Below are 13,107 nucleotides of genomic sequence, written 5' to 3' on the forward strand. Positions count from 1 at the left end.
AAAAAAAAGATATATAAATTATCTCATTCTTTGACTAAGGTAAATGTTGAATATTTCTATTTATTTTTCTTTAAAAACACCCAAGCAGCTGTTTTTCAGACTGATAAACCCTTTTACATATGTATGCTTTAGCTAAACCAACAGGTTATATGTTTATGTAAAGTAGTACGTTTTCACACCTATGAACAGATGGCTCGTAATAATGGGTTTCACTCTATAGTATTAAAAATCTTTATTGGTATTTGGTCAGTACATGAAAAGGACTGAAGTCAGAATAATATGAACATCGCATATAAACTACTCACAATTCAACAGAATTTTTTGAACAGAATTTTTTTGTCAATGAAAAATTAAAATTGTATTAAAAAAAAAAAAAAAAAAAAAAAAAAAAAACAAAACAGGCCAACATCTAAAAATGACCTTGAGTATTGCAAAGCTACTGTAATTCAGTGATTTTACTGACTTTTGACGATGAGTTACAACACCAGATGCCTGATTTCAGTGTCAAGAGCGCAAACGAGAACAGCATAGACATGCTCAAATAAACAGCAGAATGAAACGTACTAGTTTTAAATCATACATCCACGCAATTCAAATCTAACATTAACCCTTTCCTGTTATATCCCCATTTAGCAACACAAATGTGACAGAGGCATCACGATAGGCAAAGGGGAGGAGGGTGAAAACAAAATGTCTTGGACAGCAGTGCTGTATTACAGACTATGCATTTGTTGCCTTGTTTGTATATTGTATAAAAAAAAAAAAAGGAGAAGACAGTACATGTCAAAGTACATTACAAAACCGCACTGTCGCTCGTGCTGGAGTCCAGGCCATTCTGAGCGTGCCGTGACCCTGCAGTCCTGGTGCCCTTGGTCACCAGGGCAGCCTTGTCCTCGTGGGGGTCGGTGGTGGAGTCTGTATCATTCGAGTGCTGAGTCAATGATGTCTCGCTGCCTGTTGGAGAGTCCACGCTCTCGTACCCTGCACTCAGCTGGCTCCCGAAACCCACAGGTCCTCCAACTCTACCAGCAGCAGTCTGACTCCCTGACACCTCCTCTGAGTGGTTGGACAGTTTGGTCTCAGCTTCACCTGGGCTGGAGACCATGGGGGACATGGGAAAGTCTTCCTCGGTGCTGCTGACCTCCCGGTACAGGCTGGGTGTAGTGGTCTCGCTCCTCTGGGATGAGTTGCCATTGCTTGGTCCATTGGACACCCTCCCGTAGTCTTTCCCCATCGGTTCAGAGGGTGCGCTGGCCTGCTCGGGCTGGGTGGACGGTTCAGCGGATGAGCTGGAAGCGGCGGGTGAAGTCCTGCTGGGTCCAGCCAAAGCCCCCTGAGTATGAGACAGCTGCTGTCGGGTGTCTTTTAACTGCTGCTGCAGGACGAGGATGGTACTCTGCATCCCCTCTACTTCCTCGTCTAGCTGGATGATAAAGTCATTCAATTCTGGGGGGTGACGGAGATCAGAAAAAGACACAGAAGAAGGTCAAAAATCAACCAGTAGCATGTTAAAAGTCACACGTATGACAACCTGTCACACTTTTTCAAGTAAAAATGGTCAGGCTGTGTGATGTGGATGCTGCTCTTGTTCTCACCATCTTGACTGCTTTTCAGCTCCTCGCTGTACTTCTTCTGCAGGGCCAGTTCAGCCTCCAGCTGGGCGATGCGTCCCTGGGACAGCTGCCTGCCCAGCTCCTGGTTTTCCTGAATCAGCATTCGACACTTGGCCATCAGTTTCTTCCCCGTTTGGCTGTAAGGGAAACAAGTCTCACATCACACAGTGAAGCAAGAGACAAACACAACAGGCAAAAAGATGCCATTGACCTGATCCAGCTCTCTGACGCACTTCCCAGTGTGCCAAGGGTCAACAGAAACTCTTCAACTCGGGCCATCCATTAATGACTCTTTTCACAGCACACTTTTCAGTACGTCTATTAGACTCCAATGCAAAATAAAATTATCAGCAACCCACTGACACAAATCCGTTCGTACAATTAAATTCAAGTTATTTTCTTGTAAAAGTCCAAACTGACTTTTTTCTCTGACTAAATTAAAAGTTTGATTATAAATTACTCATAATTCAAGGTCCTAACTTTGGCTGAAAACCCAAACAAGCAACCTAGACCCACATTTCTATGGGACTAAAGCACCCATTGTTGCACTGTAACTTATTCACCATGTTGCATATTGAAGGACGTGAGCACTTTAAAAACAGTAGTGATTCTGTCTCTACCAAATTCTCTAATTCAAATGAGCTCACTACAAGGACAAGCAGAATAAAAAAATGTAACAGAGCAGAGTAATATTAGAATGACACACTACAAGAAACCTACAATTTAAATATCAGCCCTTAACTATGTGTAGCAAAAAAGGAAATGTGCACTGCAGAATCAGGCACCTGTTTTGTGTAGTCATGAATTTAAATACATAAGAGCAGGTGTTTAAACAGTGAAATTAAATTGTTTAGGGAGCTGCTTTCTCAACTGTACAACAGGTCAAGGAATCCTCTGACAGTCCAGCACACCTGTTAATCTTACATCAGCAATTATTGTGGTTATGCTTTCAAAATGAGCCCTAATCAAGATGCTGAATTTGCACAAAAAATGAGATACATACAAATTATTTCAAACCATAGTTAGCTGCCATCTATAGATGCCTATGGTAATCATCTGGCCAGAGGATACTGAAGTATTAACAATAATGGCAAATTAATCAGCAGCTTTACCATTTGAAAGCAGAAGTCATCAAACTGGTGATTGTTCTTTCAAACTAGCTCAGAAAACTGTCCAAAAACCATGCATGTTACTTATAAAAAAATAAATACATAAATAAATAAATTGCGATGATACACTGCATAGATTTAGTCTGTTGCATGTACTACTTCTCTTCTCAATTAGTAATTATCTAAAACCTTAACTAATCTACAATGCTGAGGAGAAATGCGTCTGTCAACAAGCTGTATTTACACTGCCAGCTAAAATCTCACTGCCTCAGGTGTGAGAGAGCTGAGTATAAATTTGTTTTTAAAAAACAGGAAACATAACAGATTCCACAGTGTGCTCTTATTGTGAAAACAGTGGCCAAAGATCTGTGCCACAGTGGTGAGAAAGAAAAGTCTAACCTGCCAGAAGTGTAAATGGCTGAGGGAGAGATTGTGTGGTCAATCACAAAAATACACAGAAATACAATAAATACAGTCTCATCAACTCATAACATGACTTGTTAAAGACATTTGCATTCACAACTTGAAACAGGACTCAGTTCACCTACAGCAGTGTGTTCCAATGTGTATCTGAAGAATTAAGCAAAGCTTAATTCATGATTAAAGTCCAAATTTTATACGAGTATAAACAATCAAAGCCAATCAAGCTTCTTGGTTCACACACACTGCAGTAAGTGTTTGTTTCAGAGAAACAAGAGAAAGAAATGAAATGCCAATAAAAAGAAACAAGTCACAAAATAAAACATGTAAATACACTCTACCGTGAGTGGGCCCATGTTCAAAGACACAGGCGACTGGACCCTCATGCCTGAACCATAGCCCCTCGTGGACCGAGGATCTGGCTCCACCACAGTCTTAACATCACTTCTAGTGGCTCTTCCTCCCCCCCCCAAAGTCTTACTTTTAAATCCTAGAACTTTCCTCATGTTACTGAAATGTGTCTAGACTGTCCAAAAAGTCTTTACGTTTCTCAGGCAGACTAGCAGGTATGTGTGTGGTGTAATCCAAAGTTAAATGTCTTTATAAACCAAGTATGGGAATTGTCTTTAAAATGTTCAATTGCTGTTTTAGGCTAGGGATGCTCCCTGCCTGACTCAACCTCCACCATAACCCCCCTCTATTTAATATGTGAACTGTCTGGTTTGAGCTGAGGGGGTGGGGAGGGCATATCCATGTCGGGAAGTGAGTGACCACCTCTTCAGGAACAGTCCGGACTCCTTCAGGCCCTTGGACGGTGAGGGGATACGAGGGGAGAGAGCTGAAACACAAGTGTCACCTGACCATACTGTCTTTTCACGTTAGGGTTATGTGATATGTAGCTGGCACAGTGCAAGAGTACAAAAACAGTTTTGTTTTGCAGTGACTGGCTTTCTGTAAAGTCTGAGTCTCGTGGTGAGTACAGCATGTGTCAGCCTTCCCCCCCACCATTGTTCCTGCATGCCTGCAGTGAGAGTGAGGGTGGGGGGCGTGAGGAAGTCTTGACTTTTTTTGAGGGGGGAGTTATTTTGATTGTCTTTACCTATCAGGTGTAAATTTCCAGGCACTCAGTTCATTTTGGGCCTGCTCCAGTTTGTCTTTAGTCTGTTCCAGTTCAGCCTTCATTTTGAGGAAAAACAAGTTGATGGCTGGGTCCACCATGGATGACCGCAGTTGGGCCGCACTCGGCTGCTGGACTTGCTTGAGGTACTGGATCTGGGTCTGCAGGATAAAACAAACGGGTGTTAGTGACTGGTAAAATTAAGTACATTTCTACTAGTGAAGACCATTTGATTGTTATTAATACTAGTAATTTAGCTTGACCCATCTCCAGTCGATGGAGCAACATTAGCATTTCCCCCCAAAATGAGATGAAATAAAATATTCTGGTTCTATAATTCAGCAATATTTTTTTAAGGTTATCAGGTGGCTTTTCAATACTATGATCCATCAGTTTTGAACAGTACCTGGATGTGAATTCTGATCATTTCCAAAATTAAAATACTTGGTTGGATAATGTGTCATGACTACAACGAGTACTCTTGAATTAAAACAAAGCTAATTCAATTCTGTAATGGCAGTTGTTCTTAGATAGGAGTTGCTTTCCTGGACACACTCAGCAAAGAATTTACATTCAAGGAAGAGCAGACAAGTTCAAAACAACAAAACAAAAACTCACCTGTCAAAGTCACAGTTATGTAGACCTCAAATATCCACAGAACTGATTTGAATACATTTACCGAAGAGTCAAAAAGTGCAACTAATATGCCTCAAAAAAAACAACAAGTTCAGCATTTAGACAATTCTGTCGAAGGTGGTCTCCTACCCTTTACAGCTCAGTGGTTAAAAGAAAAGTGACTACTAGGTTCCCAGGTTAAAACCTTCCCAGCCTCTGCCTGGCAGTTTGTGTTGAGCTCACCTCAGCTGCCCTATAAGAATGGCATGTGTTGCCATAAAGCCACATGGTGATCCACTGAACTGTCAATCTGACAGGAGCAAAGGATGCCCGCCTCAACCCATGAATGAATATTTAAAAAAAAAAAAAAAAAAAAAAAAAAAGGATTGATGTTGATTCATTGATTGGTTGTCTGGCAGGAGATTAGAAAATTTAAAGTCAGATACAGGACTAGCATTTTCAGTTAATCGAATCAAATAAATACGAAAATAGTATAATTGAGTAATGAATAATGAAAGTAATGTTTGGGTGCAGCCCCAGAGCAGCTGGACTTCACTTAGAATTAAAACAAAAATGGCAAAGTGTAATACATTATTATTAATTCATGGGGGATTACTGAGGATGGAGCATCATTACCTCCAGAGAACATACAGCTCAGTCATATTCATGGAGATGCTGAGTGTACCAACAATTCAGTTAGAAGCTCTCAACATTTAATTAAGAAGGACTCCATCAAGAGCTCTCCTTTAGAGACAAATAAAAAGTGAATTCCCCATAATCACATCAAAAAACATTAAGAAAGTAGAGGAATAGATACATACTGTGCACTCTTGCATTTCCTGCTCCTTGGTGGCAAGACGCATGACCAAGATGTTCTCCCTGCGTGCAGACTCCTGCTGCTGCTGCTTGAGCTTTTCCTCCGACTCCTTCAGCCCTGTTACATCATTGGCTGAGATGGCGAAGAGGGGCAGAAAAGCAAAACAGGCATCAGACGAGAATTCCCCTTCATAAACAGACAATATTAGTGATGTACTGTGCAAAATGGAGCGACTATTTGCCGTCAAAGAGGCTGTCAAGCGGAGTCACGCTCAAGCTGCATCAGACTACATTTATGTAACTGCAGATGTACTTACAACATAGCTCTGCATATTTTGCCTCCAGGACCTGGACATATGCTTCATGCTGTTTCCATCTAAGAGGAGCAGAAGATGTGTAAATATTGACTGCTCAATAGATCGAGTTTTCCCCCAAAATATAACTAATCTCCCGCTGCAGAACTGTTACTTACCTTGTACACAACTCCTCTCTGGTCAGGGTCTTCATGTCAGATTCACTGAGGCGAACCTATATTTAAAAAGAAACAAAACAACGAACAAACAAGGACTGGTTAGATACTGAAGCACATCCATTAACTAAGCTCTTAAATCGACACGTAGGGGTCATGACACACGACAAAACAACATGCTCGAGCAAGAAAAGACGGCTCACCTTCTTGGGAAGAGGCTCCTCGTTGGTCATTGTGAGCACTGGAAATAAATATGAAATAAAACCACCATTAATCACGGTTTGGTGATGAGCGTTGAAGCGACTGCATCTCCTTAAGCTGTAACGCGTTGGCTGTTTGTCCACACGCAGTGAAATATGACCTGTATGACAACTCTGCTAAGTTGCTACAAATGCTGTGGTTTGCGACTGACGGACGAAGATAAATGTGTGTGACCATCCAGTTGACTACCTGGCCGACCAAATAAAAGTTAACACCGCCGGTTAATAAGAGCTGTCGAGCTTAATTTGTTAGCTGGTGTGGCAGGCGGCACCGATGGGTAGCAAGGAACAGAAAATAGGCTAACCAAGGTTAACTCTCGGCTGCTAACAACATTTAGCATCAGCTGGCAAAATAAACAGAGGCTACGAAACTAAGGTGTTAGGCTGAAAATATTTTCTTTATGTCCAGTCTGGCAGCATGCGATTCTTGGCTCTGTTCTCAGCTCCTTGTTATCACAAAATGGCGGTGAAGGAAATGACTCCCTCCCTTGCGCTCCTTTTCCTGAAACTAGCGGGCTCTTGGCTGCAGATATCAGGCCTTCAACCGTCAAAAACACTCACCAGGCCCGTTTCCCTTCGATGAATCTGGAACCCCTTGGCTTCAGTGACTCTTTAAAAGACCCAAAATTACAACTACGTTAAGAAAATTTGCGGGGAATTTATATGTAGTTGAGTCGTTTCGGCGTAACCACCATCATCTTCCTCACCGTAGGCAGGACAGAATGGCTCTGGCCGCGTTGCCGCTGCTGCAGCAGAGTACGACCAGAGAGGAGGAAGATTAAACAGAGCTCTCACTCGGCAGCGATTTTCCGGATCCTAAAAAGTGGCTGGGGCGTACAACAGATAACGAGGGTAAAATGCTCCTGGCCAGTGAATATTTCAGCTTAAATATAAATAACTCAAATAAACTTTATTCATTCAGCACCTTTCATACAAACATTCAGCCCAAAGTGCTTCACATAGAAGGATAAAATCATAAAATGTTAAAAAAAACAACAAATAAATAAACCAATGCCAATAAAATGAGATACAATAAAGACAAAGGATGAAAATAAATATGAAAATTGAGAAGTCAATACAGTTAAAATAACACAAACACAAGGGATAAAACGAAATATGAAACCAGTGATTAAAACTTAGAGACTGCAGCTATAACATTACTCCAAATAAAAGCCAGATTTAAAAGATATATCCTTAGTTTCCTTTTAAAAATACCGATGGAGCTTGAGGTTTAGGGGAATAAAAACAAACGGCAGCCTCACTGATTCTTTTACGGGACACATATGGAACATTTAAAAGATCAGCTGTAGAGGACCTTTGCGATCTGGCTGGAACAGAAAATGAAAGAAGATCTCTAATGTGGGAAGCAGAGGTTTTACCATAGAGTTCCTGAAAGCTTTAGGGAAGATGCCTAAATCAGGAGCGGAGTTTATTATACCGGTTGTAACCTGCGAGAGGCTTTGGAAGCAGGATTTAAACCACTTGGTAGGGATGTGGTCTAGAAGGCAAGTGGAAAACTTCATCCTGCTTATCGCTTTACTAAATGGCATCCCTCTGACATCCTCGATGGGGGACCATGAGCAGGGAGGTCACAAGGCTGGCTCTAATAGAAACTATTTTTTTCTTTGAAAAATGAAGCAAATACTTTGCATTAAAGCAGATGAGTTATTGTGAAGTCTGAGAATCAGTGAAGGACTTAGAGGACTGTCAATTGTGGAAAAAAGTGCTTTGGGATTAGTTTCTGAAATAACCTTTGAGAAATGGGCTTTCACTCTCCTGGCTGCAATATTGTAAATTATAACTTGATCTCTAAAAATGTTAAGATGAAGGTGTAATTTGCTTTTTCTCCATCGTCTCTCAGCTTTCAGCGATAATCACGGTGAGTACAGGTTGTTGTGCTTTAACAACCATTGCTAAGCACCCAAATGTTAGAAAACTACCAAAAGAACGTGGATTACAGGTAAACTATAATGATGAATTGTTAATAGTTGTTTGTTCTGAAGAAAGATATGGGATATGGCATTTCCACATAGTTTCACTTTTACTCATATTGTATTAAAGTGCAGGTTGGGAATGGGACCAATGTGTATAATTGTACTTCAGTACAGTTTTGTGGCACTTGTACTTGACTTGAGTGTTTCCATTTTATGCTACTTTATACTTCTGTCTCACCACATTTCAGAGGCAATGTTTTAACACTACATTTATTTGACAACTTTAGTAACTACTTATTTATATGTTTCAAATATTACATTAAACAAAAAAATATGAATTTGGAACTTACAATACACTTTTAAAGAATAAAACAGTGGTTCCCAACCGTTTTGGCTTTGTGATCCCCTCACATAGAAAGCAGTGCGTCTCCTTGTCGTGTTTCAGATTTGTTGTTTTATGCTCCACCAAAAAGGAATTTCCCTTTCGAACTTCTCAGATTGATTAAACAACTCCTTTTAGGCCCAAAGAGGAATGAACTCTCATATATTTCACAGAAACGGCAAATATTAGAGAAAATTCTGAAAAAATTAATCCAAATTTAAGTATTGGATTCATTTTATAGTTTTTTCTTCTTTCCTCTCCGCTTAATCATCACGCAGAGCCTCCAATTTATCTTGAGACCCCTTAGAAGGACCCAACCCCCTAAGTTATTTGTCCATTATTCTTTAAGTCTGCAGTCCAGATGAGTCGCTGGGTTATTTATGCAGTGTTTATGGTGGGGACATTGTGAACACCTAAGAAGAACGCCTACAACTGAAAACTGAAAAATGTTGCAACAAATGTTGAGGTGTCGTCGGTTTAAGTCTTGAGTGATTCATTTGCCTCAACAGAGACGATCTCTGGCATTGCCTCCGACGGGGTAGAAGAAACGTTAACGTGATTCTTTATTGATAGTTTTGATAATTATGCTAAATTGTGCGACCTGCTTGCGCACATTTAGTTATAGTTATGGTTATGTTACATTTTATTACGTACTATTTATTTCATCTTAACTCTATATGCTTCAAAATGGAAATGGCGTATAATATAAAGGAACAGACTGAAGCACAATATTTCTATGACACGATGACACCTCTGCTGCGCTCGTATGATCTAATGCACTTTTTATGAAGGCCACAGAAAAACCATCTACAAGGGTGTGTTGAATAACGTTACAGAAGAGGGAGGCGGAAATGCTTAACCCAGTATGTTCAAATATAGATCAATATAACGCGATGTTTTCATCACACATGCAACTGTGTATTATCTATCGATATTTCTGGGAGGAGTCGTGGCTTCAGCTGTCTCGGCTGAGTTGTATCTAATTTATGCACACTCTCGTCAACACCCCCACTTGACGACAATGGTACGCCCCCCCCCCTCCCTGCGCCGTCAAATCGAATCTGCTCATTTCAAGGGCAGTTAGTAGTGCGTCCATCCTGTCTTGTGAGTACGACCGTGAACATGCTTTGCAGAGTTGGTCAAATACGCAGGTAAAACTGACATCAACTTACCAACTAGTGCCATTACTCTGTTCAAAGTGCGCAATGAATGCGGGCAGCCGGCTCCTGCCAGCAGCGGTTGTTCATGAACTTGAGACGGCTCTTTAATTCAGAGCTAACAGTTAGCTAGCCAGGATGCTAACTTAGTTTAGCAGTTCAGCTAGTTAAGCCTGTGGCGCACCAAATAAACGCTTTTGTTTTACTATCGCATAGTCATGCGTCCACGGGCTTCTGGGTGGGTTGTCAACTGAGTGTTGAAATAGTTGGATACATTCGTTCAGACATAGCTAACCCGACATAGCTAACCCGGTGCCGCCAGCTCGTTCAGCTATTATCTAACCAGCAAATGTTACTACGCAAACAACACGAGACGCTTTGGTCACTTCCAGACAGTGTTGCTCAAGCTCAACGGACTGTTCCGACTTTAACTGATCGACCTGCCTGCGCCAGGCTGCCTTGGGCTAACACTGTGTAATTTCAATGACACATGCATCACCGGTAGCTGAGTTATTTGAGGGAAGCCAAAAGTGAGGCATCGGTTCTGATCAGACCTACATGTATGCCAACTCCTCCCGCACGCTGGCTGCTTCAAACCTCACGGGCGTGATGACGGCGTGGCGTGCTTGTCATTTTCTACCCCCCCCCTTGGTTTTGTTTCAGGTGCGCGGCCAGCCTCAGCCAAACTCTGAACCAGGTAGCCGCAGCGAGGCAGAAGCACACGCTGCCTGACCTGACATACGACTATGGTGCCCTGGAGCCCCACATCAGTGCAGAAATAATGCAGCTGCACCACAGCAAGCACCATGCCACATACGTTAACAACCTCAACATTACAGAGGAGAAATATCAAGAGACACTAGCAAAGGGTACAAAAGCAAAGTTGTATCATTTAATCAGCCAACTGCAACTATTAGATATGATGTCGGCTTAATCACCTGGATGTTATTGTTCTTCTATTTCAGGAGATGTGACAGCACAGGTTGCCCTCCAGCCTGCTCTTAAGTTTAATGGAGGAGGCCACATTAATCACACTGTTTTCTGGACAAACCTCTCTCCAAATGGTGGAGGAGAGCCACAGGGTAAGGTAGAAACATCCAAAAGGGGAACAGCTTGTCTTCTTTCAATATTCCTACACTGGTTTGTTGTGCAAATCGACTTAAAGTTGCATTGACGCTTTTAGCTTGTGGCTTTTGGGTTTCCAACTGTCACAGAGACCCTATCTTTGAATCTCTTGTTAAGCGCCCAGTAAGCCACAGTTCAAGATGATTTAGTGAGAATTTTGCATACAAAACCATAATTAAAAAGGGGTTTGATATTGGAGAGGAATTCATCACTTTGACTGAAACATAACTCCAGTGTTTGTCACTGAAACCTGTGACAACCGATAACCAAAAGCTTGTGGTCATTTATTTAGTCATTCTGCCCCCTAGTGGTCAAAAGTGCTGCTTCAACTGATTATTCGTGGACCTCATTACCATACACAGTATCATCTGGGTAACCCAAAAATACATCGTCCTTATTGCAGAAAAAAAGCAGAAACATTTCTACATTATGTCTTCCAGATAATGTAGAAAATATAATATAACAAGTTGAATATGTAAATTAAGTTGACTGAAAATGCTTTCTGATTCTGTTTTTTCATTTTAATGTCTAGTATTGCTCTGATAGCACCTGTCTGTTTCACTTCTTGTAGGGGAGCTGATGGAAGCCATCAAGCGGGACTTTGGCTCCTTCCAGAAGATGAAAGAGAAGATGTCTGCTGCTGCTGTAGCGGTGCAGGGCTCAGGCTGGAGCTGGCTGGGCTATGAAAAGGAGAGTGGAAGACTTCGCATCGCTGCTTGTGCTAATCAGGATCCTCTGCAGGGGACAACAGGTCAGAGGAAAGAAACTATGAACAACAAATGAAAACTGAGCTTCTCCCTCCGTGCATTTATATTTTCCTCTCTCACTGTCTCTGTCTTAATGCGACAGATTAAATTGAGTTGTCTGAGAAATTATTTTTTTTCTTACCCTCAGGTCTCATTCCTCTACTTGGTATTGACGTATGGGAGCATGCCTACTACCTTCAGTACAAAAATGTGCGGCCGGACTATGTTAAGGCTATCTGGAATGTAATCAACTGGGAGAACGTGACCGAGCGTCTTCAGACTGCCAAAAAGTAGAACATCCCCCAACAACCCCTCGCATCCTGACCTGGACCTGGATCAAAGAGTCGTTTGCAAATAATTCTTCGTTTTACATTGCACGGAGTGTCACTGGTGGTGTTTTTGTTTTGTTTTTTTTAGACCTCCAGATGGTCAGTTACATTGAAGTTGATCAAACTGACTATGAAATACTTGTTGTATTGGTGCAGATTATATTGTCTTTATGTGAAACATATGCAAGTTGAAACAAACTTATTTGCAAGTGCTTTTTTTAATCCCAGGTCTGCTTTCAAGCACCAGACTTTTTTCCAAGCGCACAAAAATAGCCCCCTTTCCCATCAAGGCTGGCTTTTGTCAATCACACCCAAATACTGGCTGCCATACTAGTTGTCAGATAACCATAGTGCGTATTATTCAGTAATTACTCACTTAAATCAGACGATGTCATTGCAGTCTATATGTGAATATATTATAATAAAATGATAGGATATCAGTTGCACAGGCTTGATTAATTTTTCAGTTCCTATATGCAATAGATATTCCAAGACCCTAAGATGCTCTTTAAAGATATTGTTGAAAAGGTACGTCAGAGAATGTAAAAAATAAAGGGATAATAGTTGCAACAGTGACCAGTACAGAGGTTACGCTTAAAACTTTTCATCAGAGGAAAATAAAGGTCCTTGTAATTCGGTGGTTTTTTTTTTTGGTTTTTTTTTTTTTAAAACATGGAACTCTTCAAAGGCATGTTCAGTTTAACCACAGTTAGCATCTTTTTTCTTACTAAATTTGGTGAGGCATGTAAGTTGATTAGAATTTAAGAAACAAGTCCAAAGAATTCTCCCTGGCTATAATTCTCGGCTTTCATCTCCTATGGCACTGCATGATCGCTATCAACATGTTTTAGTACTTAAAAAAAAAAAAAAAAAAAAAAAAATTTTGAAAGACCTTGGACTAAACCACGGCCTAGTTGACTTTGGTCCAACCCAAAGATTTAAATGTCAGCAGAAAAACAGTGCTTGCTGAGAAACCCCCGCCTTGATGATAAAGAATGCTCCAGTTAACAAGATG

General features: G+C 41.1%; 2 protein-coding genes across 2 annotated transcripts; one reads left to right on the forward strand and one right to left on the reverse strand.

Moving 5' to 3' along the window:
- Positions 1–374: 374 nt before the first annotated feature.
- On the reverse strand, positions 375–7,234 carry LOC120789217 (WT1 associated protein). Its single transcript, XM_040125792.1, has 9 exons — positions 7,127–7,234; positions 6,981–7,029; positions 6,363–6,400; positions 6,163–6,218; positions 6,008–6,066; positions 5,696–5,823; positions 4,242–4,420; positions 1,596–1,750; positions 375–1,446 (listed from the first exon to the last, which is right to left on the reverse strand). Exons 3-9 carry the CDS (start codon positions 6,390–6,392, stop codon positions 794–796), a joined length of 1,260 nt encoding a protein of 419 aa, XP_039981726.1. The 5' UTR covers positions 6,393–6,400; positions 6,981–7,029; positions 7,127–7,234; the 3' UTR covers positions 375–793.
- On the forward strand, positions 7,142–12,538 carry sod2 (superoxide dismutase 2, mitochondrial). Its single transcript, XM_040125971.1, has 7 exons — positions 7,142–7,175; positions 8,281–8,298; positions 9,709–9,886; positions 10,556–10,761; positions 10,858–10,974; positions 11,589–11,768; positions 11,912–12,538. Exons 1-7 carry the CDS (start codon positions 7,142–7,144, stop codon positions 12,055–12,057), a joined length of 879 nt encoding a protein of 292 aa, XP_039981905.1. The 3' UTR covers positions 12,058–12,538.
- The last annotated feature ends 569 nt before the right edge of the window (positions 12,539–13,107 follow it).

The sequence above is a fragment of the Xiphias gladius genome, chromosome 4, assembly GCF_016859285.1.
Source record: "Xiphias gladius isolate SHS-SW01 ecotype Sanya breed wild chromosome 4, ASM1685928v1, whole genome shotgun sequence".
NCBI classification, from domain to species: Eukaryota; Metazoa; Chordata; class Actinopteri; order Istiophoriformes; family Xiphiidae; genus Xiphias; species Xiphias gladius.

Excerpts from the sequence above, each read along its gene's own strand:
- LOC120789217 (XM_040125792.1), bottom strand. The coding sequence starts at position 6,392 with ATGACCAACGAGGAGCCTCTTCCCAAGAAG. Across the intron at positions 5,824-6,007 it reads AAAATATGCAGAGCTATGTT|CCAATGATGTAACAGGGCTG; the intron begins GTAAGTACATCT and ends TCGCCATCTCAG. Across the intron at positions 1,447-1,595 it reads GCTGAAAAGCAGTCAAGATG|AATTGAATGACTTTATCATC; the intron begins GTGAGAACAAGA and ends GTCACCCCCCAG.
- sod2 (XM_040125971.1), top strand. The coding sequence starts at position 7,142 with ATGGCTCTGGCCGCGTTGCCGCTGCTGCAGCAGA. Across the intron at positions 9,887-10,555 it reads AGAGTTGGTCAAATACGCAG|GTGCGCGGCCAGCCTCAGCC; the intron begins GTAAAACTGACA and ends GTTTTGTTTCAG. Across the intron at positions 11,769-11,911 it reads TCCTCTGCAGGGGACAACAG|GTCTCATTCCTCTACTTGGT; the intron begins GTCAGAGGAAAG and ends TCTTACCCTCAG.